The sequence below is a fragment of the Quercus suber genome, unplaced genomic scaffold (assembly GCF_002906115.3).
Source record: "Quercus suber isolate HL8 unplaced genomic scaffold, Cork oak 2.0 scaffold_88, whole genome shotgun sequence".
NCBI lineage: Eukaryota > Viridiplantae > Streptophyta > Magnoliopsida > Fagales > Fagaceae > Quercus > Quercus suber.
This window is the reverse complement of record NW_027069553.1, coordinates 1502508-1514802: the sequence shown is the minus strand read 5'-3', so window position 1 is coordinate 1514802 and position 12295 is coordinate 1502508. Positions and strand designations below refer to the sequence as shown.

General features: G+C 35.0%; 1 protein-coding gene across 1 annotated transcript; it reads right to left on the bottom strand.

The window, feature by feature from the left end:
* Positions 1-1061: 1061 nt before the first annotated feature.
* Positions 1062-10244, bottom strand: LOC112006087 (phosphatidate phosphatase PAH1). The gene is made up of 11 exons (XM_065774203.1): positions 9748-10244; positions 7647-9364; positions 6243-6832; positions 6064-6137; positions 5088-5172; positions 3184-3270; positions 2797-2869; positions 1958-2001; positions 1745-1873; positions 1559-1663; positions 1062-1435 (listed from the first exon to the last, which is right to left on the bottom strand). Exons 2-11 carry the CDS (start codon positions 9157-9159, stop codon positions 1379-1381), a joined length of 2757 nt encoding a protein of 918 aa, XP_065630275.1. The 5' UTR covers positions 9160-9364; positions 9748-10244; the 3' UTR covers positions 1062-1378.
* Between the last annotated feature and the right edge of the window lie 2051 nt (positions 10245-12295).

Below are 12295 nucleotides of genomic sequence, written 5' to 3'. Positions count from 1 at the left end.
CTTTTCCATGGGAACTATTTTCCTGCGTCACTCTCCTCCTTCTAGGTACTTAGGATGGTCCAGTTTCCTTTCCTCCATAGCCCATTACCCCCTAGGCCTTCCTTCAAGTATACATGCTAGGCCTAGTTCGTTCCCCATGGCCTAATTACTTCTTGGATTTAAGGCTTAGGTAGAGACTCTTCCACTTCCCACAATATATTTTTATATTAATTACTGAGTATTATTGCATGGTAAAGATTTTCTTTCCGTTATTAAAAGTGAGGATAAGCACCAATGATTTGACCTCACCCCAACCCCATAACCTTCCCTATTTGTTAGTAAGGGGAAAAACTTAAAATGGGGTTTGCATTGTTTGGTTTTCCACAACACTGTTATCAAAGAGTCAAGACACAAAGGGTTTTTTTTTTTTTTTGATGAACACATAAGGGTATTCTTTATTTTCGGTTTGGAAGTGATACATACACACTTCTTTTCTCTTTTTCTGTTTTTTTAATCTTTGAGCTAATTTGTTCTTGACATTACAGGGATTTTAATATTTTTCATAGCAATAGCTGGTACATAGTGTCATGATGGAATAGAAGAAGATATTTTTCATAAAGGAAAAAAAAAATCATGTGATATGAACCGTCGCTTTACTTTTACAAAGGTCCACAACACTTCTCGCATACCTAGTGAGGGTTTGGATTCGGATGAAATAAACGTTTTGCGTTTTACTTTTTTTTACTTTTTTTTTCCCTGCACATGTTTCTGCTTTAGGGGATAAGAGTACTATTTAGCACTATTCATGCACTGTTTAGCACTGTTTACCGGTTTAAAAATATTAAAAATAGGTCTCACGGTACTATTCACACATTTAAAAATTATTTTATTATAGTGTTTTCAGTTTTCAGTTTCAGCAAAAATATGTTATATCCAAACGCTAGTAAATAAATCATTACTATGCTAAGACCGTCATGATGCAGCAATGGCTCCCATGAAATCACTAGATGCAAGCATGAAAGCTTCTACAAAACCACCTGCTCATCATGAAAGATATTGGATACGCGAGAAGTACACACAGCTTGCTATGAATCTTTGGATACATGTTCATTTAATGAATTATGAGTGTCAATACAGCATACAAATTCCAAAGAAACAAAGCTGAAATTATGGATACAAGGGGGAGGGCTCAATATCACTAGAAATTTTATTCAATAAGAGATCTAATGACCCATCAAATACTCAAAACTTCCAGTAAAACCCGACTGCTTGTGTAGATAAGCCACCAATCAACCCAGAAGCATTAATGCCAGCATAAGGCCAGGGCAAACAGCCAAACAAGAAGAATGATTAGTGCACCCATATTTTGTTGGTTACACTAGCCACTGATATATTGGTCCTACAAAGCAATGTCTGGCAATGGCATCTTCCAAAAATTCCATGTGTTATATTCTTCCTGCGCAGTTATTTATAATCAAAGTTGTCATGAAGATATTCATGAAAAAAATAGGAATGACGTGTCTCTTCAATATTTTTTTTTTGCACCCACACCTTTCCCCCGTTTTAATCTAAGGTTTACCTGCTCATGCTCAACCAACGAAGTTGGAGGGAACATGTCGTTGACAAGAGTGTGAAGAGACGTGTATGACTTCACATCAATGCGATGACTAGTGGCCACCTCGCCCTGCCAGTTTATACAAACTGTCTAGTGAACCAAAATATTACTAAAACTGAATAGTGAAAAACATAAGTTGAGGATAAATACCTTAGGGTTGATAATAAATATTTTTCCTTTAGGAATCCCCATTTTCTTGTAACTGAGTTCATCTGTGTCTCTATTTCCAAATCCCGCGTAAAATGGATTGTAATCAGAAGGGAAGAGTTTTCTAATATCCTGCAAATATGATATTATACCATATATGCTTAGTAACGTTTCTAAATAAGCACCGAGTAATGAGGTTTGAGTTTTGTTATTTACCTCTAGACATGCAATCTTGAATTCATGAGGTGCTCTTCTTATTACTGCCATAAAAAAATGGACAAAAAAACAAACTGGTCAATAAGGCATGCCAAGTAATCAACAGGAAAACCTCTCTCTCTCTCTCTCTCTCTCTCTCTATATATATATATAGTGGTGACACATACACACCCAATAATTTAACTCACAGCCTCACCCTTCTCATGGGATATGAGGAAGTGCCATTTGAACAAGAACTTACATGCAAACAACAAACCTAGGCAGTATTTATAAGCTTGCATACCCCCATTCATTAGAGCATGCAACTAGCCTCATCATACATCAAAGGTGAACTAAAGGCTATGGTAAAACTATTTCAGTTACTGTGTTTGATGTTTTGTTAAATTCATTAGAAGCTAGTTTTAACTCAAATTTATTTACTCTATGGAGAAATCCAAACATTTAGATTTGCATATTTGAGTGTTATAATTGCTATATTACTATGCACTTTTTCCTCCTGCCTGGATGGGGGAACAATTTTTTATACATATTGTTAGCAGTATAAAAATCACTAGAACCACTAATCATTCTGACAGATATCATATTTGCTAGAGAGCAATCAGTGAGTCTACCCTTACAGTGTTGGCACTATAGGCAACTGTACCATGAACTTGATGCAAAGTATTTCAAGCAAATTACTTTCTTTTTTTTAATTGGTAGGTTACATGCAAACCTAGTAGTGGTCTTGAACCCATGATCTCACCCTCCACCTTGCTCTTACAAAGGAAGGATGAAGGAGACCCCATTTGAGTTACTGACATTAAATAATTTCTCAAGGATGGGAAGAAAAAAAATCTCACCTTCTCGGTACAATGAGGGAAATAATCCATCAGGTGAAATAACAATAGGTCCATTTGGTAAAGTTTTTCCATCCTGCATGTACAAAAGAGTTGTCACTTCAGCTATTACAATTCTATCAGCACCATAGCTGCATCATTATGGCCCATGATATGATCCAGGGAGCCAAATACACAACACAGATAATACAGGAATCAATTCTTTAGGTGCTAGATCAGGACCCAAACCCTTCAAAGAAACTAGAAGGCAACACCAAAGCTGCTGCCACGACACTAGCAACTCTTATTTTTAAATGCTAAAGCTTTCATTAAGGTACAAAATCTCACAGATTGGTTCCATTTTCAACCAATTAGGGAGCCAGTCAACCAAAAACCATTTTATTTTGGTACCTGCTTCAGATTGAATAAAAAACTTCTAGTTAGATATGCCTGAACAATTGCCCGTGCACTCAGAAACAGTAGCTGATATCCATTCTCCTGTCATAAATAAAAACAGGATCTAATATTAGATATCAATATATATAAGAATGCCATATCATTATCAGGGGGAAGGGGGGGAATAGTTGAAGGCATTAAATCAACAATCACACCGCTCGATAACATTTATCATTCAAACCAAACTCCAAAGAAAGCAAATACTTCCAAAAGTGATTTATTACTTTACATACTTCTATGAAACAGGAGCTAAGATGGTAATGCCCCGAAATCCAAAGAAAGAAAATACTTCCAAAAGTTATTTATTACTTTACATACTTCTATGAAGCAGGTGCTAAGACGGTAATGCCATGTTTCACATTAATTTTGCAAAGATCTAACAAAACTAGGAAATCAGTAATTAACATTCCCACAGAAAATAAATAAAGAAAAAAATGTGTTAAAGTTATGGTTAAATGAATAAATTAACCATTTCCAAATAGCTTAAACTTTTGGGGGACTCAGTAGTTAACATAGTATTAGAGTAGGAGATATTGATTCAAAGTTCGATCCTTGTTTCCACTCTATCTCCCAAATTAACAACTTAAGCTTTTGGGAGAATCGTTAATTTAACAATATGATTATATTGATTCAAATAAAGAAAGACCAAAAATAACATTAGTAGAAGTGGTAAAAAAAATAACATGTAAATTGTAAATTAAGGAAATAACAGAGTATGACTTTAAATAAAATAGAATAGGGTAAAAGAATAAATTAGTTAGAATATTGATTAAATGATTACATTTATCCTTTCCTAAAGCTTTACGTACAAGTGGTAGTTTATCATGGTATTAGAACAAGTGATTCTAAGTTCGAACATTGTCTCCACTCTACCAACTAACATTTAAAAAGTTAAAAAATCTCATAAGTTTGGTTCCACTAAAAAAGAGGTGGAGTCTAGGCTCACACATGAGGAATAATGCTTAACTTCACTATTTTCTAACAGTTTAAGCTTTTAATACAATTGGTAGTTTACACACACACGCACATATATATAAATGTCCCATAAAAACTAGACGCAAAGCAAGCCAGCCCTTTGCATTCACATCATATGACTTGGTGCTGGATGGCCATCAAATTCTCATGGATATTCCACCAAGAGAAAAGCAAGAGATTCAGCATACATATAAAAATAATTAAAAATTAACAAATGGTAAATAATAAAAAGAAAACTATAGAAGAAGCATAATACTATAAAAACAAGCGCTTCCCTGATATATAATGGCAAAACCAGCTCTCAAACCACAGAACAGATGCAAAATGATACTATAAGTTGAATAATAGTTCTCTGGTTAGATTGGGGTTATAACTGAACAAAAAGTGACACTGACTACTTTAACCTTGGCTAACCACTAAATGGCACCATGGTTAAACCCTTGCCCAAGGCTAAATCAAATAACTCTTATCCTGCAAAGTACATTTGGACTCATATCACATATCATAAAATCTCCCCCTGTTTTCCAAAGTCAACAATTTCTTTCTATCAAATTGGCTCCTCAAACTTCAGTAATATTAACGGTTCACTTAAATTGAGTTATTTAAAAAGAAGGATTTGGATTTCAATTTTTAATATAAATGACTATATTGATGAAATTTATGGATGGATTTGAGCTTTGATAATATGCAGATTTGAAACGATTAGCTTCTTCAAAGCTCAAATCATCTTGTCTTGTCAAATTATTATCAAGCAACTTATACTAGCAATTGTTTTTCAAATCTCTTGATTATAAATCCTCACATTCAAACACAACCTTAAGGACTGAGGAATAAACACAAATCAAATGAAGATTTGAGAAGGTTAACTTGCGAAAAGGGCATACCTTAATTGCAGAGAAAAGTCTAGCAACTCCAGATTGCGACCAATCCCTTCCAACTAAAGGCATGAACTGACCTAAAACATCAGACCTGGAAAGGGAGAAAAAATGAATAAAAAGATCAAGGTAATGCACATGTCATACAAAATAGATAATTGGAAGACATAAGTTAATCAATTTTGGCAACACCAATGCTCATAGTTGCATTAAAACTAGAGCTCATTATGGATGAAGAGTTTCTTCTTTCCATTAGAAAAAGAAAGTTTTTTTTTTTTTTTCATTTTTAGCTGATAAGTCATTAGTTCCACACTTCCACTATCATTTACTTAATACCATACTTCTAATGTTTATCTCCCCTATCACTAGATATGTGTAATGTTCCAACTTCAATCAGAATGAGGCCTAAGCGCCCTGGCGATAAACAAAATGAAAAGGACCATTTCCATGAATAGTTTACACAACCATCAAGACAAATAAAATCACCTCCCGTGTGAAAAGACAATTATGGAACAGGAACACAAATCTGATAATAGGTGCTTGTTATCCTATCAGCAAGAACCATAACATGTCCTGCTTAAAAGTGATCTTGGTTGTGGAAGGTGTCCATAAGTGCACTTAATTGCACCACAAAATATGCCATTATGGATAAAAGTAAAAAGTATTTAAAAAAAAAAAAAATTGTATCGAATTGTTGATTGCCTGTGTCTGCACATGGAACAACATGTACATGACAAATAAACCTTTTTGCCAAACCTCAACGTTTTCTTTTTCTTTTCTTTTTTTAAAGTTAGTTAACATTCCAAAAACAAAAATAATGAGAATAACATCAATAAAACCATAAAATTGGAAGACCATTCAGGAGAAGCTCACGCTAATGATATGTATACATACTAAAAAGTTTAACAGGATAAAGAACATCATAATATAGCAGCACTAATTTTTAGCAAGCTCCAGTTATAAGCATAAGATTAAATAGCCTTACTTGGTAATTGTTCCATCAACATCTGAAATTACGATTCTTGCATTCCACTTCCACAAGTAAATATGAGCTTCAACCTGGTAAAATTAAATGTGGCTTAGCTTTTAAATTATGCAAAAAATCCAATTCTATTGGCTATCACTTGCATATTGGAAGATTTTAGTACTAGATGATTGACGAACCTGTTGATTTCCAAGAACCCTGGTAGAGAAACTGAAAGTTATCTTATTTTGACCGTCTTTCAGATTCAAAGATGCTATCTGCTCATTAGTGGGAACATTGGTCCTTATATATGGATTGCGAGGGGAATCATTGCCATCACTTGATGTCATAGTTGATCCAAAATGTGAAATACTAGATTCAGAATCAAGAAAGATCTCCTCAGTCGATGAATTGCTACTAGCTTGCTCAATTGTTTTGAGTCTTCTAAATGGAATAGACCAGAGCCTCCATCCGCGTCCTGATGAAGGAGCATGTCCAGAATCATCATCCATGGGCTGTGGTGTGCCATCTTGTTCCACAGGAATTGCATCTTTGGGCTCAAAAGGTAAATCTAAACCAAATGCAGCCATTCCAAGAACCAGGGGAGCAGCTGTTTCCCATGGCAAGTACCTATCTCTAACTCTGATGATTAGATTCTCATTTTTAATGATTGATGGTGCAGAGTTTTTAAACTCCTCTGCAGATATGCGATGTGCATCAAAGGATTCAGCAGCAGCACCTAAGCCCATACCTGGACGAAGTTCCCTCCTACAGAGTGAGATCTCAAACCCTGCAAACGATAAGACAGATATAATAAGATAAACACTCTATAAGATCAACAACAGGAGAGCCCATTATTATAATACATGCCACTTAGTGGTCCTTACTTATGTTAGAGTGAGTGAGTATTCCTTCACTGGAAGATGCTGTTTGACATCCCAATAGCTCACTTTTACTACCTTCATCTCCAGGTGCAGGACTTTTTGGACTATTATCTATCTCTTCAACTGCTGCTGATGTGGTAAACTTTTCGTCCTCAGATTCTGAACCATTACTAACAAAATGAACGAATTTGCTGTCGGTGAAATACTAGATTCAGAATCAAGAAAGATCTCCTCAGTCGATGAATTGCTACTAGCTTGCTCAATTGTTTTGAGTCTTCTAAATGGAATAGACCAGAGCCTCCATCCGCGTCCTGATGAAGGAGCATGTCCAGAATCATCATCCATGGGCTGTGGTGTGCCATCTTGTTCCACAGGAATTGCATCTTTGGGCTCAAAAGGTAAATCTAAACCAAATGCAGCCATTCCAAGAACCAGGGGAGCAGCTGTTTCCCATGGCAAGTACCTATCTCTAACTCTGATGATTAGATTCTCATTTTTAATGATTGATGGTGCAGAGTTTTTAAACTCCTCTGCAGATATGCGATGTGCATCAAAGGATTCAGCAGCAGCACCTAAGCCCATACCTGGACGAAGTTCCCTCCTACAGAGTGAGATCTCAAACCCTGCAAACGATAAGACAGATATAATAAGATAAACACTCTATAAGACCAACAACAGGAGAGCCCATTATTATAATACATGCCACTTAGTGGTCCTTACTTATGTTAGAGTGAGTGAGTATTCCTTCACTGGAAGATGCTGTTTGACATCCCAATAGCTCACTTTTACTACCTTCATCTCCAGGTGCAGGACTTCTTGGACTATTATCTATCTCTTCAACTGCTGCTGATGTGGTAAACTTTTCGTCCTCAGATTCTGAACCATTACTAACAAAATGAACGAATTTGCTGTCGGAACACTCGTGTTCTGCACTGTATGAATTTTCATCAATTGGTTCAACTCCAACTTGCACAAATGGAGATGTCTCCTTGCCAGGAGAACTGGAACTACAGGAGCCAGAAAGACCATCATCCTTTCTAGATTCAACAACAGCCCCATCTTCATCTTCACCAACAATGGGAGAACTCTGTTGAGATATCTCTCGTGAAATTTGAGCATCCAACAAGGAAACATCACCTTTTAAATTGGCATTTCCAACTTGTTTGGTCAATTCTGGTAGCTCCAAACAGCTCCTAAAAATATCCTTCCTCTTGATACTGGCAGACACCACTTCTGAATCACTCTGGATGTGAACCTCTGCTCCCTGATCTGCAGTGTTCAGAGCTTCTTGAGATTGACAGACATGCTCCTCCTCTCCCTCACAAACTTCCAGTTGGTGCCCAGAAGCATTGTCATCAATACTAATGCTGCAAACATCACCAGATGCAACATTAGCTGTAGATGTAATCTGCTCACTAATATAATCAGTAGCCCAAGCATTTTCACCTGAACTATACTCCTCATCACAAAATTCTGTCCCTTCACCTGGGCCCAGATGAAACTGGGGTGTGGTGCTTAATTGCATATTCTCTGTATCCTGTTCTGATGCTGAGATGGGGGCTGTTAGTACACGACCATCCACACTCACCAAGATCACTTCTGAATCCAAATTCTGGGGTTCCACAAAATTATCACTATCTAAACCCTCAAATTGATTTGGTCCATACTCTGGAAACTCAACTGTTCCATCCAAAGAGGAATGCTCATCCTGGAAGTCATAAAACCTTCGCTCGACATCAGATTCTACCCTCTCAATTCGGTCCGCAAGCATGGAAACAGATTCATCTTCCAATCGGACCACCCCTGGATCAGAGACACAATGTTCAAGTCTATGAATGTTACTAATGTTATCATTACTGCTATCTTTTCTAATATCACCTACACTACTATCCCCTCCTGCAACTTCCAAAGTATCAGAATCCTTTACAACCCCATTTGTCTCAACTCCTTTACCAGCATCAACCTCCTTTACAAAATATGCCTCCCCTGAATTATCAAGATACATGTGGAAATTGGCTTCGACGCCATTGACACTGATACGGACAATCTTCTCAGCACCTTTCAGAACTCCCTGAAACTTACCAAACTGGACATGCCAAGGCGTGCTTCTGAATGTCCCATCCTGCTGCTGAACAACAATCACATCAACAGCCCCACCAAAGGGATGAAAAGGGGTGGCAACAGAGTAAACACCTTTGGAAATTAGGCTCCCAACTCTACCCACCACATTCATCTGGTCAACCAACTTTCAAACCCTCAAGATTTTAGAAAACCCAATTAGATTACAAAATTAAATCTTCCTTTCCTTTCAATAATAGAAAAAACTACAGCAAATTGAACATAAATTATTTCCTCTCCAACCAAGAATGCAATATATTTCAGAATTTCTTGGATTCTTTTTTCTTCTTCTTGATTATTATTCTCCCACTTCAATGGCACTGCATAACATGCAAGATAAAATAAGTACTATCAAATTGATCACTTTTAACAAATAAAAATAAATCACTAAGTTGATATCAATGCCCATTGAATCACTGAGAAATTAAGGGCAAAGAAAATAAAAACTTGAACTGACCCAACAGCCATTTCAACCCCACGAAATATACATGCGCACGGAAACTAAAAAAACTAAACAAAAAATCAAATCTTTGATTGATTTCTATGCACTATTATCAACCAAATGCATAAACACCAACATTCAAAGAAAATTAAACCAAAACAAATTAAAAACAAAAACTTCAAGAAAAAAAGAATAAAAAAAGAATGAGAAAGCAAGTCTTCAAAGCAAAATAACGACATTAAGGCGGTTAAAAAAACTTACAGATTGAGGAATCCAAGAAAACCCTTTTGGATATAGCCGAAGACAGACCAATCTGAAAGCTCAAATGCACAAAAAAGATTGTCTTTCTTATATTTCTTTCTCTTGCTATATAATCTTGGTGAGGTTTCTAAAAAATCTTTGTTGAATTTTAATTAAAATGTTTTTGTTTGGTATTTCAAACCTCCTTGGTTAAAATTTCTTGGAGGCTTCGTAGCTTGGACTTTGGGGAGGTTTGTTTGGATAACAAAACAAAGACAACAGAGTCAGAGAAACCTCCATGGCTAAGCAATAAATAGGTATTCCTTTCCTGGGATTGAGTTACTTGAGACTAGTCCTGTTTTTTTTTTTTGTTATAATTACAGAAACGGGCGGTTAAGGTTACAGGTAAATTTTGAGTGATGAGAAGGGTGTTTTGGGAATTTCGAAGCTTTTTTAGTTTTCGTGTGAAATATTGATGTCTTCTGGAGGAGTCTGGAGTCTGGACTTTGGATTGAACACACAAAGGAACTAACAAGTAACAAGTAAAAAGACCTTGGAGTGAACGAATTGTGATGGCTGATACTTAAAAGACCAATTTACCCTCCGAACTGAAGTTTTATGTTTTAACAAGAACAGAGTTGTCAACTCCACGCCCTGGTTTCGAGTTTGGTAACTTTGGTTGTCCTTCAAAGTGTAAAGTTGTGGTGGTTTTGACCCAACCAACAACCCTTTTTCTTTTTTCTTTTTTTTTCTTTTTTTTTTTCCTCTTCGTTTTAGTGACAGTTTTTGATAATAAAGGACAATTATCAATAGATCAATTATCAATTATTAATTGCTTTTTATTATCTGACTAAGACATTAATTGATCTTTATTATCCGAGTAAGACATCAATTAATTTTTTGGTATAAAATATAATCGACCCTCAAATCTCTCATTCACTTTTTTAAAATACACATACTGGAAATAAATATCCAAATATCAATATTTTTATTTATATTTCTATTGCACAAGGTAGCGTTTGGTTTGAAGAACCCACGTTACTCCTTGATGTTAAATTTTTGGAAATGTGTGATACCTAGAAATTTAATAATTTTTGTGTTGGGAAAAGTTAGTGAATGTTCTATAGATATTGGTTTAGAAAAAAAAAATTTCAAGTTTTTTATGCGAAAATTAAAAAGTAGCTAATTTTTTTTTATAGCTTTGTATATTTTTCATAAAAGTAGTATCAAAACTTTTTTAAAATTATCCATTAACAAATGCCCTAAAGGCACTGATTAACAAGACCCTTTTATGTTTGGTACTTTGGTTTGATTAAGAATTAAGAATCTAATAAGATTCCAAGAAAGATTAGATTCCTATACGGGGGTTATTCTTAAGAATCTTCTAAAAAATACTTAGTCACTTTTTTGGCATCTTTCAGCAAAAAAATACTTACATTTATAAACAAAATATCAAGTCACTCTTTTGGTATCTTTCAACAAATAAATAATGAGAAAAATAATATAAAAAATCAATCAAGTCAATTCACTAAAATTGTAAAACAATAGTCTAATATTTCGTACGATAAAAGAACAATAATTTAAATTTCTTATTCTTCATGGCATCTTATAATATATTGTCTTTTCAATAAAAATAATTTGTTTTATTTTAGCATCTAATTTAATCCCAAATAAGAGAAGCCTGTAAAGAAAATATCACATTTCATATTTGAGATTAAATTCTATAAAGATGGGGTGTAAAACTCATGTTTTACACCATCCAATAAGTGATTATCACATCAGTATTTACTTAAAATTCAATTCGTCCTACCACACCTAATAACATCTTAATAAATTCTCAATTTGGTTGGATTTATATATGGGTATTAGAATTGATTGAGTGTGATTATATTTGTTTTTAAATATGTGATAAGATGATGTAACATGTTGAAATTTGAGGGGTAAACCATGGGTTTTACACCACGTCCTTATAGAATTTAATCTTTTCATATTTATATCTACTTTGCTATATAAAAATAGTTTATTTATATTAGATAAACTACATATAACTTATTTTATTATAACTTATATTGGATAAACTAAAATTATTAGTATATTTAAAACATAACTTATCATTCTCATACAATTTTCATGTATGTATCCTTCTTTTTAAGTAATTTTTTTTAAAGTATCCTTCCTACCCACATAATCCTAAATAGGTGATCTAACCATCATCTTTTTTTTTCTTTTTTTTTTTTTTTTTTTTTTTTTTTTTTTTTTTCACTTGTCAAATAGATCACTTGAACCTCCCATACTCGCGTTTGATCAAACCTCTTCGGATCCGAGGACTCATGACTGCTCGGACGTATGAGCATCTCCTCGGATGGTATACGTGTTCGTCTCCAGGCATCCCCCATTGGCGTGGGCTTCCGACTGAAGGCTTCATCTCCTCGGATGAAGAATGTTCCTCTTTTAGGGCCTTGGGCCGAATAAGCTGGGCTGGGTTTTTCTCCCCCCACAAAAACTTTTTTAAAATTATCCATTAACAAATGCCCTAAAGACACTGATTAACAAGACCCTTTTATGTTTG